The sequence below is a fragment of the Mycteria americana genome, chromosome 2, assembly GCF_035582795.1.
Source record: "Mycteria americana isolate JAX WOST 10 ecotype Jacksonville Zoo and Gardens chromosome 2, USCA_MyAme_1.0, whole genome shotgun sequence".
Classification (NCBI taxonomy): domain Eukaryota; kingdom Metazoa; phylum Chordata; class Aves; order Ciconiiformes; family Ciconiidae; genus Mycteria; species Mycteria americana.
In genome coordinates, this window is record NC_134366.1 from 9,345,833 (window position 1) to 9,361,621 (window position 15,789).

General features: G+C 41.3%; 1 protein-coding gene across 1 annotated transcript in view; it reads left to right on the forward strand.

Moving 5' to 3' along the window:
- DPP6 (dipeptidyl peptidase like 6) overlaps positions 1-15,789 on the forward strand; it is a 429,771-nt gene that overhangs the window by 400,768 nt on the left and 13,214 nt on the right. The window contains exon 17 of the mRNA XM_075495503.1: positions 12,805-12,852. Coding sequence (XP_075351618.1) covers positions 12,805-12,852 — 48 coding nt within the window. The remainder of the gene's footprint in view (positions 1-12,804; positions 12,853-15,789) is intronic.

A 15,789-nucleotide genomic window follows, 5' to 3' on the forward strand; every position in this document is an offset into this window, starting at 1 on the left:
CAAGGATTTTTTATACTAACTATGGACAAGGAGGTGCCAGGAGCCATAAATCAGTGTAAGATGTTTACCGTTCAACAGCACAAGTTCATAAAGCAACATTTTGTCCACAAAACCTAACTACATTGCTCATGGATTGCCTTACATATCATATAGAAATCTTGCATATCACAGTCTCATCAACAGCATTCCTGGAACCAGATTGTTCTTAGTAGTCGTTATGCTCAGGTAAACATCAGTGCAAGCAATAATGAAAGTATGCAGCTTAGCTCTTCCCTGGATGCGTTTGGCCATTTATGGACTATAAACCAACTTAATATTTAGGCAAATATATCTGCAAAAAAAAGTAGCTGGATTGCTTTCTTTGTTCCCATTCTGTAACAAAATAATCATGTTATTAGTAGAGTACTGTTGGATTCTCTAAATCCTGTGTTGAATGTGGACAGCTATGATACACATGTTTACAAACAGGTTGTTATTATAATAGCAGTTTTAGTTTGTTGGCCTGTATCTAGACATGGAGAGTTCAAAGACACATTTGGTAACAGTGGTCCGAGAAGTCCTAACTGGCTGCAAAATGCTAGTTAGAACATATGGGTTTGATTTTTTTTCTCTGTCACAAGCTCCTTTAGAGAACTCAAGCAGGTCTTGTAACTCCAGCTTCCTAGAGATGTTGTGAAAATAAAATCCATTACTGACTGCAATGCGATGTGCAGTGACAATAAGGGGCATACAGGCTTCTAGATGGATAAATTACCAGAGTGGTTTTGAAAGATGCAGTGAATCTTCCATCTATTCACTGCAGAGAAATCTTCCTAGCAGAAACCCAGCTATTAGTATGCAGGAGAGCACTCCCGTAACAAAACCAGCATGTAAAATGATTAAATCATACCGGAGTGAAGAGTTAAGCAGGCACAGCTGCACACGTTTGCTGTTAGCTCACAGCACCGCGCGATGTTTCGTCTCAATAGCAGTTCAATAACTAGTCTGTAATTACATCGCAGGCCTTAATAAGTGCAGGGCCAGTCCTCCCAGGTGCTGAATGCTCTTAACTCCCACCAGCCGCTGCGGGAGCTGGAGACGCTCAGTGCAGCAGAGGAGCCCCTTGGCGTGTTGCAGGACGGGCCTCCAGCCTCCCGTGCCACTGTAGCATCGCTCAGTGCCTTTAGAGATAGGCAACGATCTCTTGAACGAGGGATTGAATTTTGACTTATAGCAGCAGTAAAGCAGTTATGAAAAATATAATAGCCCATTTTGGCTTAAAGCACGTCATTAGGTATTACATGTTTTTATAGCACTGTGAGTGTGTTAGGAACTGGGAGACCCAGTGCAGCTGCAAGGGGGAATATCATCCTGCAGCTTTTTCAGTTTGGAGGGTTCTTAGATGTGTTTATGTGTGCAATTTGCTCCTTGTGTGTGATATGGAAGTATTGATCTTCTAAGAAGGATCTGAATAGGGAAAAAAGCATTTGCTTGTCAAACGCTACAGGCAGAGTGTTTCATTAGGAGTGTTTTCTGTCGATAACACCCAGGTTAAAATGGAAGAAACTCTTTTTCTTGCTTTCGAGAGACAAAGAAGCTGAAGTTCCTATTTAACCTCTCCAGGTAACCACTTCCTGTGGTTTGGGGCATCTCTGGCAGATGGCTGGGGCAAGCTTGCTGCTGTGGCTACAAGTATCTCGCTCCAGGGCCTGAAACAAACATTAAACGCACAGAGGGGAAATACCTACATTTAATGCCTACATAAGCTTTGTTACGTAGAAAGCTTGCTACCTGGCAATATTTCTGAAGAATGTGGGTTTAGTGTCAACTAATAATATCATAAAACTACCCATCACGGTAATGGCAAGAGTATCTAAGAGAGTCTCCAAAGCACTTCTTACTGAAATTCAAGTAAATGCTTTCTAAGTGCAGCTGGTCCTGCTAAGAGGGCCACAGCTTGGCAATTCAGGTGACCTTTGGCAAGGATCATAATAAATGATGTCATTGAGGTACTCTAAAGAGACTTAATTAGATGCTGAAATAACTACTAGCGCTGAAAAGGAGTTTTATTTTGGATAGAGAAGTGCAATAGGCACACCCTGGTTTAAACAAACGTGAAAGGTTGCTGCCCGGATTTTACTAATAGGGTATGCACCAGCTGCCACCACACTTCAGTGTAGCCACGTCAACAGCTCTGAAGACCCCAGCCAAGGCTGAAAGCCAACTTTAGATGCTTTCCTTACTGCAGGTGCCATAAGTGATAGCTCCCAGGAAGTGACCGGGAGGAGGCGGCTCTAGGTGGTTTCTACCTGCTGTCCCAACTGATCGTGCCTCTCTCTGCCCCACCTCGCCTTGCTATGAAATGCAATAACCCTATAAAGCACCTTATAGTATTTTTCATCAGTACGTCTTGGAGGACCACAGCACTGTATGTCCACAAGGACTGGAAGACAAAGTCAGTGTTGCCACTGAAAGAGGCAACTCCATCCTCTGTCCCCCTCGGGGGCTTTTTCACCAGTCTGCTACCTGTGCCACAAATAGGCTCACTCTGAGCTGGGTCCAGGAACTGAACTGAACGAATATTAAGTATAATATTTTTTTTCTGCTGGGATCAGTTCTAGAAGCTCTTCTGCTGTTTTGCTGGATGGTTGTACAAACATGTCTGATCACGCAAGGGAGTGGGAATACTGGGATGGGACCAAGTGGCCAAGGTGGGGATGGAAGTGGACAACACGAGTTTAAATTTTTTAGGGAACCACAGAGCAAGGATTTGGGAGTATTTTATGGGCCATCCAATGACTGCAGCTTGTTATTGCTGCACCCCACAGTAGACTGGTATCTATATTCTCTATTATTCATGACTAAATTATGGTTTTCATCTGCTAGCCCAGAGTTACATTATGTTCCACCACATCAAGTGTTATGATATGCAACAACAGAAAGGTTTGCTACTTACTGGCTTATGTGCAGCTCATGGGGGTTCAGATTTTCTGAACCACCTGAGCTATCCTTGGCCTGGATCTGGTATCTAGAGCAAGGGGTAGAAAGCCAGTGTTTGACACTCTGTGCTGTGGGGGTCTGAACATGATGTTGTCTTTCTGGGTAGAGCAGGACAGGCAATCCCAAATAGAATGCTATCCTTGTGCTACTGCACAAGGCAGGCATCCTAGCCAAAATATCTGGCTAACAAAATCCAAGATGCATAAGAAACATGGAGGTAACGCTGAAGTGCAGCTAAATGTCCTGCAATGTGATAACAGCCTCCAGGAACCAGGCATGACCCAACAGTGTGGGTGCAGGTTCCCACCCAGCCGAATGCTAAATGAGCACAGCAGCCGTGCTCGTGCCTGGAAGGCATTCCCGGTGGTTGCTCACATATTAGGTCACAGGGTGACTTATCTGTTGTGACCAGAATGGTTCGCTATACAAGGATGATTATGACAATGCTTGGGGTTTTGTATATCCAGTAGCGGGAGGCTGTAATTAGTGCTTCCAGGCAAACTGTGACTTTTTGGAACTTTTCCTGAGGCTTATGAAGCTTAAATTAGTTTCTGCTGTTTGAAAGCATGCACGGACTTAATCTCTGGGCCCTATTTACATTATAATTACTATATAATTCACATTTGCATTCGCTTGACTCCCTTTCTTACTTAACAGCCGAGGTTGGCTCTTGCATCTCAACTCCTTTGTGCGCAACTCACGGGTCAGAAATCCCGTGGGTAGAAGCAGGATGGGGAGAGCTCACTCTCGCTCCCTCACATGCTTGTATGACTTCAAAATAGCAGACTGATAGGAAAAATCCCTTTTGCACAAACAGAAGGTACCACAAGAGCTTTTTCTCCAGGAAAAGAGAGGATGCTACTAGTGGTTTGGAATTTGAAAGAAAACTTCTTTTCTATCGGCTGTTAACAATGTAGTTATTAATGTAGCCTGAGGTTAATTAAAATGGTGGCTTTTTGGGATGTTCCAGTCACATTTTGTCTTCCTTTAAGCAGACCGTTCATTTATGTTCTAAAATATTTCACTGTATTCTTATACATCTTTAATGTGGTGTAAAGTACCCATAAATACTCAGTGACATAGAACAAGTGGAAAAAAGTATGCATGAATATTTAATAATAAAATGAATAGAAAACACCTGTGATTTCCAGTGCATGGGGGAAAAAAAGAGTGTGAAATGAAAGTGAAACTCCTATCCCCTTTAAAATTACCTCATCCTGCAAAGCACTACGTGTTCCTTGCTTTTACATGCTTTGATCCTGTTCTTATTTTGATTCTTGCTTGTAGATATAAGCTGTCTGGCATTGCCCAGAGGAAGGTGATCTATCATCTGCTTGCAGACAGGGTCCTTGTCATTTGGTCATTCCGTACATATAAAATTTTGTCTGAACTCCACTCATAGGAGATAAATGACCACGACAACAGGCTTCTTCCGATGCTTCAAATAATGAAGCTTCACAAATCAGGCAGTGGCCTCCTGCATGTTGAGACTAGGGTGCATGTGCGTTATTTCCAGCTATATGAGCGACCTTGGTTGAACTCATTATTCTGCAGTGGATAGTACAGATGTTACCATCCCTCAAGATTTAAAGCTTCCTCTAAGGAAAAGTGCTTCTTTCACCTTGTTTGCCAGCTGGACCAGCTGTAAGGTTTATTGCTGGCTTTTGTTTTCTGTTTGCATGATACTTGTTTAGTTCTGTATTAATGCAGTCAGTACATTAAGGATATATTAAAACCTGAGAACTCACAAGAGGAAAACAGCTTAATAACTAGACAATGCAAAGCAATGTTTTTGTTTTGGGGCTTTTTTTAAGTTAATACCCAGCATCAGTTATTATTTAGCTAGCTAGGATATCATTATTTTGTTGCAAGAGAATTTTACTTATGGAAAAGAATAAATTAAGATTATCTAAATCAATTTATACTAGGCTTTTAATGGAATAAACACAAAATATGCAATGGGGTTTTATTCTGTTGGTGTTAATGAGTTGTAAATGGCACTGAGAAGAGAGTGTTTTCTTTCATACTACAATTACAAGGAAATATCCTTTTCCCTTGAATATATCAGCAGTATTTTTATTAGAGGAGCTGGGAGGAGTAACAGGGACTGCAATGCTCTTCCTCCCCTTCCACAGATCTACCAGGACATGGATACACAGTCTGTCCATCATGACTACACTGCCATTTGTGATACTTTTTAATCACAGAATCACAAGATCATAGGAAAATTCAGTTTGGAAGGAACCTTAGGAGGTCTCTAGTGAAACCTCCTGCTCTAAGAGATCAGACCAGATCGATCAGGGCTACATCTAGTCTTTTCTTGAAAGCCTCCAAGGATGGAGAGTGCACAACACTCTCCTGGGCATCCTGGGTTATCCAGAGACTTTCCAAGGTAGGCAGGGAAGACAAAAAATGTCAGGCATGTTCCTCCACATATGGTATTTCTCTTAGGATTAGCATATACTAATCCAATAAGAAACAAGTATATTTTTTAAAAAGGGAGAAATGTTAAACTTTTGCTTTCATCTCTTTTCAAAGTTTGCAGAAAGCCTGGATTAAAATTGAATTGAAAGAGGTTAAATTAATGAGGCATTCAATTAGATATAGCAGGAAATAGAACAGAAATTAGAAAAAGAGAGTTGGGTATGGGGATTTCTCTCTTCAGATTCGTTCTTCCAACCATAGATCTCAACCAGCGTACTAGAACAAAATACCTTAGCCTTTTGGGAAGTCAGTGATCCCCACGTGAGCTGGAGTGGTTCCCTCCTACCTCTGGTAGGAGGTCTGGTAGACTTACGTCTCCAGGTACACAGTCACGGTGCACTATCAGGTTCAGGAACTCTGCAAGCAAATTCTCGTAACCTACCTCCTTTTTACAGGTCATCTTATCACTATAATGGATGAATGTACCTGCAACGTTTCTTGAAGGTCATAGGTTTTCCACGGTCCTCTTTGGAACCATCCACATGCATTATTGCATTATGGCTTTTGAAAACCTTAGCGAAAGCCTCGTGAAAGGAAGGAAATGCTTTCACTCAGCCCACTCGATGTGATACTTCATTGGATGATATTAATTAAGGAGAGGATGGGGATTAGTGAAAGGATTGTAAGGGAAAGTTAAGTACCAGCTAAATGAAAGAAGGCAGTAGATTACAATGAAGAGAAATATAAGGCTAATTGGAGATCAGCAGCAGGGTTCATTAGGAGCTGGTCTTGGGAATGACCTTACTTAGATTGTTCCCTGGCAGCCTGGGAACCCAAAGCTGGACGCAGCTAATGGAATTTGTTAAGGCCACAAAGCTGATAAGCATCATCAGAAGGCAGAGAGAAATACTGGAGAATCTGGCTGTCTTGAAGGGCTGGAGTGGGAGAAATTAATAGTACAAAGAGCAAAATTAAGCACATGGTGATTCAGGGCAAGAATTTGTCTTGTATGCTTGAAGCTCAAGAGTTACAAATGCCTCAGAAGAGCAGATGGGTGCCTGGGCATGCAATGCTGATCGATGGATGTCTGCAAACCACCTACTGGCTGTGGTCATGGAAAAGGCAAATGCTCTTTTAGGATGGATCAAGCAAACAATTTTCTGTATAATTGGGCAAGTAGCATTTTCACTGTATAAGGACCAGTTAAGACATCCTCTGCAACAGTGGTAGAATCCTGGTCATTTCTGTTCAGGAAGAAGGAACTGAATATGAAATGCTCTTGCATTGAATAATAAGAGGAAAAGAAACTTTGTCTTACAAAAGGGACCTAAAATAATCTAGTTTATCCTACTGGCTGAGAGCTTTGGCGACACATGACTGCTCTAACTATAATGGGAATACTCATGATTAGTAGAAAACAGCTTGTTGGAACAAACCCAAAAAGGTGTAAATTGGAGTGACAGCCAGTGTAGCTTCAAGTTAGAAGGCAGCTCCTACCAGAAGAGCGAGACACCAGTAGGAATTACATCTGTGAAAAGAGTTATATTTAGAGGGCGTTTGTCAATACTTTTATAATACACAATTACCTGAAGAAGCAAGGGAGGGTCTTCTCAGACCCAGAGGTCCCATGTCCTTCTGTGTTTCAGTGACCATAGGACAGACCGTGGGATGGAGCCGGTTAGTGTCAGCCCAGCTTCCCACACCACTGTTCGTAGGCACCTCTCAAAATCCTGTGGAATTGACTTGAGGACCTGACCATGCTTATTCACGCGAGCAACCTTTTGAAGAACTCATCAGACCTATTTTGTGTAGTATAATTAAGGACAAATCTCTTGCTCATTTGCCCTCTAGACACTGCTAACTGAAGCCACCTCAGAACGACCAGATTTATTTCTGCTTTATATAAAGTAAGCATGAAATTTATTACTAGTATCAGATGGGGCAGAAACAAGCAGTACCATCGGTGTGGTTTGTGCAATCTTGCATGTTGCCCGAGAACAAGACGGTATTGATTATTTTACAAGACAAGTTACATTTGAGAAGTAAAGATTAGATTAAAAAATTAAATGCCTTGGGGAGGGTGAATAGCAGCACAAATCTGTTTGATGTTTGTGTCAACAAGGTTGCCAAAGCAAACAGCACGAACATCTGTCTGTAGCATCGACTGGAAAATACTGTAAATGGGAAAATATTTTAATTGTAAGAAGTGGTTCACAGAACTCCCCATGTCTTTATTTATTAGGATGATAATATCACCCCAATACATAAACTTTATGCAGCACGTATAAATAATTCATGGATTAGCAAATAAAGAGATCTGGAATCTGTACACAGAGATGGCTGTTGCCAATTATCTCACTTGTGCAGAGCCAGACCCTCTCAGCTCCCATTGCTTGCAGCTGCTCTTTTAAATCATTCATCAGTGCTTAAGAGATAGGCTAGTGGCGCTGGCAGAGAGTATTTGAATTTTCATTGTTTACACACTGTGAATTTAGCTTCTGGTCTGAAATTATCTGCCACATTGAAGCCTTTGGAGAATATGGATGAGAAGAATAAGACAATTCCTCTTTTTTTCCTTTTTTAACACTTATATAACTTTGATTACCTTTTTTGCAATTTTACTTCATATTCCTTTTATAATCACTACTTTCATTTTAAAGTTGTAGCTGATGTAATTCCCTATGCTGTTTAGATCATGAAAACATCAGGAATACTTTGGAATATTCTCTTAAAAGTATTACGTAACAAATGTCTGTTAAATATGTTGTTCAAAGTTGTATGATTTTTCATTTTTATTCTGGAAATCTATACCTTACCACCTAAATATCTAGAGTTGCTTCTTTCTAATAGTGTTTAAGCAGAAGCCTCTTGAAAATAATAATAAAAGCTGCTTAAAAAATTGATGACAAGCCACAGCCAATGCTTTTTCCTGTCAAATTACTGAGGCACTGCGTTTCTGTGCGCTTTCAGATCATGGCGGGTAGTACCTCCTTGATGATAAATTTGCCTGTGTCATTTTAGTGATATGGCTTAATTTACTTCTAGCATGGATAATGACAGTAACGTTTTTAAAGTCAAAGGCCTTACGATAAAGCCAGACTTTCAGCTGCATTAATTGAAAATCTTATTCCTGTAACTAGAGATTTATGCAGCATTACTGACTCTGCGTCTATCCGGGAATGTATAGAGTATGTCTATACACACAGAAGTTCTCCTGTCAATCGTTTTGGTCCTTTCTCTTAAGCTATAAATAAAGCAGCAGCATTAAAACTGCTGTCAAGTTACTGGAGTTAGCTGGTGCAATGCTGGAGCCGAGGAGAGGGGAGCGGAGCCTGCAAGCCAGGTGGAGCGGTTCCAGCTGATGGTGCTCCAGCGCACCCCATCCCGCTCCTGCCAGGGGAATGCAGAGGGATAACGGGGTTACAGAGCCCGTGCGGTGCCACCCAGCATCCCAAATATGCCCACACATTGGAGCGTATCACAGCCCTGCTTGTAACTACCCCTCTGCAGCCGGGGCCGGGGGAAGAAATCCGACAGCATCATCATCCCCTCGTCATGCAGAAAAGTGGCCTGACTGTGATTTTGGGAACAGTCACCCAGGTTCTGGGGTATGTGCTGGCTTCTCTTACTTTCACATCGGGGGCAAAACAACTCAGTATGTGCTTTACTTTCTTAACGGGGAGCACTTTGTGTTTTGTTCTGCAAGGAGCACAAGCAAATGCTTAAATTCAGCCTGCACCTGATGCTCACATGTGCTCAGGACCTGTCTAAGCAAGAGGCAGAGCGTTTGCAAAGTTTTCAAGGGGGGGGCAGGTAGACACAGGCGCTCATCAGCGCTGATTAAAGAGCAGAAGCAGCAGAATGTGCCAGGGCTCAGGAGTCCCCATCAAAGCCTGTTTGGAAGGGCTCTGGAGAGAGGAGACACAGAGCAGAGGATGTCCTCACTCTGCTTCTGTCAGCTCCAGCAGTTCATTGAACAAATTAGGTTTCACTCTCAGATCCGCAAATGACAGTGGATGGCATTTACCAGATGGCATGTGTAATGGGACTGTCACACCGTTATAGGTTTAAAAATAAAGTATGGGAGGCAGCTAATGAATATACACTTCCTAATTTCAAGAATTTTGTTCTATCCCTGTCAGGCATTAGGCACTCGACTTGTGAGTGTTGAAAGACTTTCAATGTGTGTGTATTAAGAGACATAGGCTAGCATGTAACTAGGCTGTTTTACTTTAAAAATTGGCATTGAAATAAGCAATTTACATCATTCCTATAAAAAGCGATTTTTCTTCTTAATGACTTTTAGCCTGCTCACAAGTGAAATGCATTGTTTAACTAGAATGTCATCATTGGGAATATTTAATATCAAGAGTAATCTTTCACACAAACCTGATGATTCTACTCCGTAGATTTCTGTCTGTAGCATTTTTCCTCATTTGTTGAAAAATAAAAATTGAGAAACTCAAAAGTCTACTTTTTCAAGAATACTGATTCATATTTTAAAATATTTTTATTCAATATTACCTCAATCTGAATATCTTTGTATGTGACCTCACTTTAAAATATTGATTTGGGGAGATGACAGTAAGGTGGTGAGACACTAAGGAAACACAATATATAATACCTGGAATTTTCTAAACTACATACTGGCTTTTTTCTTTATTTATTAGTTTCTCACAGTTTTTCCAGTGCCAACACAAAAAGGAAAAAGTAAATTAGAAAATAAAAGGATTGTATACATTGTATTTCTCTCTTTATCCCTTTCTTTTTGTTAAGCATTTTTGTGTTAATTAAAGGACTGCTCTAGCTCCGATTGAAGTCATTTGGGAGAGTTCCTTTTATTTTCAGTGATGATTTTATCATGCCCATGATGAATTGTTTACTAGGTTTGTTGCTTTTCCAGCAGACTGGCTTCTGGGACTGCAGGAAAAAAGCAGGGCAGATTTATAAATAAATATGGTCAGCATATCAATGTATATTGGTAGTAGAAAGGTAAATTCAGCTAAATCCTGGTAAGTAAAACACGGTTTTCCTCTGTGCATTACACCCACTTAGCTGCCTTCAAAGAAAATGGTGCAAAGGAATCAGTTTGTAAGTGAAGAAAATTCTCAATTACTAGGAAACAAAAGTCAGGCTGCCATATCAGTCAGCTTAATTATAAAGAAAATCTTTTTCTACCTCTTCTCTGTATAGGTAAGGTCTACATGTAACACTCTTGATTGTATGCCATGGGATCTAGTTTCTTGGCAGCATGGGGAAAACCACTGACACAATTATACTGCCCTAAAGCCTTTCTTGCTCTCAAGAACTTATTTCACTTACCAAACCAGTATGGATGGCTCACGGTAACCCATTTTTGTTGCCATTTGTGTGCATACTGTCAGTTACAGCATTTCAGGGGCTTTTTCTCAGCCACCTCTACACAAATTGCTGGTGCACATGACCAGTGATCACGCAGGATTTGCTTGTAGGTTGAAGGACTAAAGACATCTTAAAGGGCTTGAATCTCAGTGAATATCAAGCCTCTTTAAGCTGTCTTAATTTTGAAGCTTAAAAAATATTGGTTCTTCTGGTATTCAATGTAGTTCAATGGCAGGTTTCCCCTGTGTGCCAGCAGCATGCCACCAGACTGTTGGAGCCCAAGAAAGTAGGAAACGTGGTTTCTAACAACCTTTCCTCCACGGGTCATTTGTAGAGACGGTTCCAAATGTTGACACCCCCACCAGCTACACAACCTCATTCCATAGTAAGTTTCAACTGGAAATACAGTATATACAAAAGAGAAGTCCTGCCATGAAGATTGGTGAGACTGCACCTCGAATCCTGTGTTCAGTTTTGGGCCCCTCACTACAAGAGAGACATTGAGGTGCTGGAGCGTGTCCAGAGAAGGGCAATGAAGCTGGTGAAGGGTCTGGAGCACAAGTCTGATGGGGAGCGGCTGAGGGAACTGGGGTTGTTCAGCCTGGAGAAAAGGAGGCTGAGGTGAGACCTTATCACTCTCTACAACCACCTGAAAGGAGGTTGTAGAGAGGTGGGGGTCGGTCTCTTCTCCCGGGTAACAAGTGATAGGACAAGAGGAAATGGCCTCAAGTTGCGCCAGGGGAGGTTTAGACTGGATATTATGAAAAATTTCTTCACCAAAAGGGTTATCAAACTCTGGAACAGGCTGCCCAGGGAAGTGGTTGAGTCACCATCCCTGGAGGTATTCAAGACGTGTAGACTTGGCACGTAGGGACATGGTTTAGTGGTGGACTTGGCAGTGTTAGGTTTATGGTTGGACTCGATGACCTTAAGGGTCTTTTCCAACCTAAATGATTCTATGATCTATGATCTTCACCCACACATGGAGTGGGAGCCCTCTGGCCGTGCTGTTTTGGATCTTTGCCGGGTGTACAGATGATCTTTCCTCAGCTGCTCACACTTGCTGCTGCTACATCATATTACATTATGGGGAACGGGAAGGAAAGTAAGATAACCACTCTCTCTGAGGTTAAGGATTAACCGTTTCATCATTGCAGTGCTTCTTCCACCTTCCTGAGCAGTATTGTCAAACTCATTGGAAAAGCTACAAACAGGTATGGTAGTAACCTACGAGTGGCTGTGCTGGGTCAGACGGAAGCTCCTTTTGGCTCAGCTGACAGATACAGAATGAACCTAATCTCATGTCCCATCCCATTTTTCTATCAATCAGCCACTTGGTGACTTTCTGAACAAGAAGTTGGATCCAGACCACTGTGCTAAAGACTATAGCATCCTACAGCACCATGTGCTGAAGACTATAGCATCCTGTGGTAAAGACTACAGCATCCTAAAGACTGTAGCATCCTATGGCAATGAATTCTGTGGTTCACTTATGTGCATTGCATAGTAATGATAATCCTCTTTGTATACTACTGACCGATTTAAATACCGAAATGCTGCATTTTAAGACAGCGTTATGTGGTCTTTTCAATGTAAGAGCCAAACTGGTGTTTCATTCATTAAAAAAAAAAAAAAAAAAAAAAAAAAAAACCCCAAAACATTTGCAAAACAGCAACAGTTATCCATAGCATAGAAAATGTAAATGCTTTGTGCTGTGATGTTTGGGTGTTATTAGAATAATTTAAAAAGCAAGTTATTTAATTGTGTTTGTGCTAATTATAATGTTTACAAATTAGGGAAAGATGCATTTAGTGGTCCATTGGGAAAGGGCTTTGAAACCTCACATGTCTTCGAGTCTACAGTACTGTCATTTATTCATAGACTCTTTCTAATGCCAGGGTGATTTGCTTTTTAGATTACTCTTGCATGGAAAGCGAGTCCCAGGAGTCTTCAGCTCCGTGGATTTCAAAACCAGGTTCACGTGTGTCTGTGTGTGCTTCGATAGATATTTAACCAAGTTCTTTTCTTCTTCTTTTCAAGGTCCCCGAGTCCCGATGGTGACTGTTCACAACACAACTGATGCACAGAGTAAGAATGGGCTTGAGCCTTGCAATTCTTCAGAGCAAAGTAGCCAGGCAGGACACTGAGTTGTAGCTGCTTTTTAGTAAACGTGCACTAGCCCAGACTCTGCCGAGCCGCAAGTCTTGGGGTACAAAGACAGTGGTTTGGGCATGACATTTGTTATCAATCAGCTTTGTCAAAAAAATGCACAGTCCAGATCTCTCTCTCTCTTTTTGTTAGTCTTTCACAAATACTGATTTAAGTCCTACTCAAAAATAAGAAATATTTACCTTAATCTATGATTTTAAAAAAATTACTCTGATATGGATTACCAGGTTGAAAGAGATGACACAGAGGAATGAGCCCCACAAGTTGTACCTCTGCCTGGTTTCCTGATCTGTTCACAGGAATTGTAGCACTTACTTGTTCAGTATAGCTTTATTAATGCTAGTGATTCACATCTACACCAGTGTGAAGCTGGAATTATTCCACATACAGGTTTCTTCCCTCAAAATCCTTGGTACTGGCTGTAGCCATTGCCAGACTGGTTAGGACTCCCTGTAGAGCCCAGAGAGCCATGAGGTTTCTGGGGTTCCTCCTTCACACCTGTAGCGATACAAACTATCCAGAAAGATCAATTTTTTACCCCAGGTCAGCAAGGCAGGGAGCCTCAGACAGACAGCCTTTCTCTGTCCCTTGTCTACAGGGGTCTTAAACCAAGGTGCCCTTTTCTCTCTTTCATGAGTCTCAGAAGACTTCATAGCAGGGAGTGGGACTGAGTGGCACATGAAACCAAGATTTATCTGCTCCCGTCATTTTGATGGGAGACCCTTATCTTTCGTTTTAATGTACAGTTTAGCCCAGCCTTAACCTGCAGTTAAGGACTTCAGGCATTACTGTGATCCAAATAATAAGCAACACCTTTATTCTAGCTGCTCTGTAGGTGGCCAATTTATCAGGTATCAGTTTAGCTTAACTGGATTTACAGCAACTTATTGTTCTTGTATCTGCAAAGGAGCAGAGCAAACCAGGGAACTTGGGTCCCTAGCTAAAGGTTTTCTGTGAAATGCTGAGCTGCTTAATTTCCCACTGAAGGTGGTAAGTGTCAAAGGAAAAACTCCTTTGGCACCAGGACACGTAAGAAAAAAGCACAGGTTCCATCTTGCTTTATACAGTTTCAGTGTGTGACTTTTTATTCCCTGTTCTCTCAATTTCTGTTGGCAACATGCATTTCAAGCCCTTACCCCACCTAGAAAAGTTTTGCTTGTAAGCAGGATGTATAGAGTGCAATCCTGAATTCTGATTGAATTTTTTAAAATCAAATTTAAAATCAGATTTGTGGCATATTGTATCTTTTACCATTAAAATAGAAATACTCAGCAGTGTCCAATACTGTTAAGGAGATGCATCGTACATTTAACTCTAATTATCCTCCCGTCTTTTTGAATTAATTTGTTCCAATTAAAAAATTCCTTTGCAGAGAAAGGCATGCATAAAATTTAGCAGCACCCTGGAACAAGTTAGGTTAAAGCAATGTACTGCTGTGTGAATGTCCTGTAAGGGCAGCAAGAAAGATCTTTGCTGCCAAAGAAAAGCAGCACAACATACCCTGGACCATGGCTTAGACCGTCTGCCATCATCTTGCTTACAGGATGACTATGAGATAAATATTTCATTTCTTTATGCCTCAGTTTCCCCACTGGTCTACCATTTCTGGGTAAAAGTGCCGTGAGAGCTGACTGATTTTGCTGCCCAGAGGAAGGTTCTCACTTTTTTTTCATGTTCATGTTATTGCTGCTGGCAATAGTGGGATAGAGGTATAACTCCGTATGCCATTCTGGTCCCTTTTGACACTACTTCTGCTATAAATAAGCAAAAAAAAAAAAAAGCATTTGTAGTTATTCCGGCCTACAAAAATACAAGAATTGCTTTTTTAAGTAATACTGAAAGCAAATGGCAAGCTCCTAGCTTTCCGGCGTTTCTGCACGAGGGACCGCTCATACCTCCGTCTGTGCACAAGGGTGTATCAGCTCTTCTTCTTCCCAGCAGAGACCTGGGCTGGGCAGTGCCCTCGCTGAGCGTAACTCCAGAGCAGCCCTGGCGATGCCTGCAAGGCTCTTCAGCCCACAGAGGATGTTGCCACAGGGCCAGGAGAGTTTCTTAGCTCTAACCTACAGCTCCAACGTGGCTTTCTTTTTTTCCCCCTTAAACACAATACCTTAATTTTACCATAAAAACGGAGATGGCTGACTGGCTATAACAGCATATACAGGGTAGTGCTGTCATGAACTGTGTTATAGCCTCCTGTATAGTTTTATAAAATATTTTTAGGTGAATAAAATGAGAGATACTATAAAACAGAAATAGCAAATGAAAGGCTTGAAAAGTAACATAAAACACACCGAGACTAGTTTTATTTTGACAGATATATATGTGTAGCATTTATTACATAGAGAACTCGATCTAGTCAGGCACAGAACACATCCCCTACTGAAATTCATGATTTTCTGCATAGGATTATCATTTCCCCTGGTTCCTTTTTTTCCCCCTCTTTCTTTTGCTTTTGAATAAAGGGCAACTGACAGTTGCATGTTACTGAATTTACTTATTTAATATGAGCCCATTACTCTATAAAGGGAGTTTGCCTCTGTATTCTGCAATAATCTGATAATAGTGAGTTACACTGAATATTATAGTGTGCTTACATTTAATTAAGCAATGACCATTTGTACTCCACAGACTCAAGCTCCCTGTGGTCCTAAAGCAGAAAAGAAAGTCCTTTAGGAGATATGCCAATCTTTTTTATTTCCTCCACAGTCTTCCTGGCTTTCTGTGAATGCAATTATATGAACAAATAAAACAGCTTGCCTAAATTCCCCTACGTGGCAAGCCCCTTTCTGCTGATAAAGCTACTTGTGTGTGCCATAATTAAATGAGAATCTTAATATTTAACTAAACGTAATA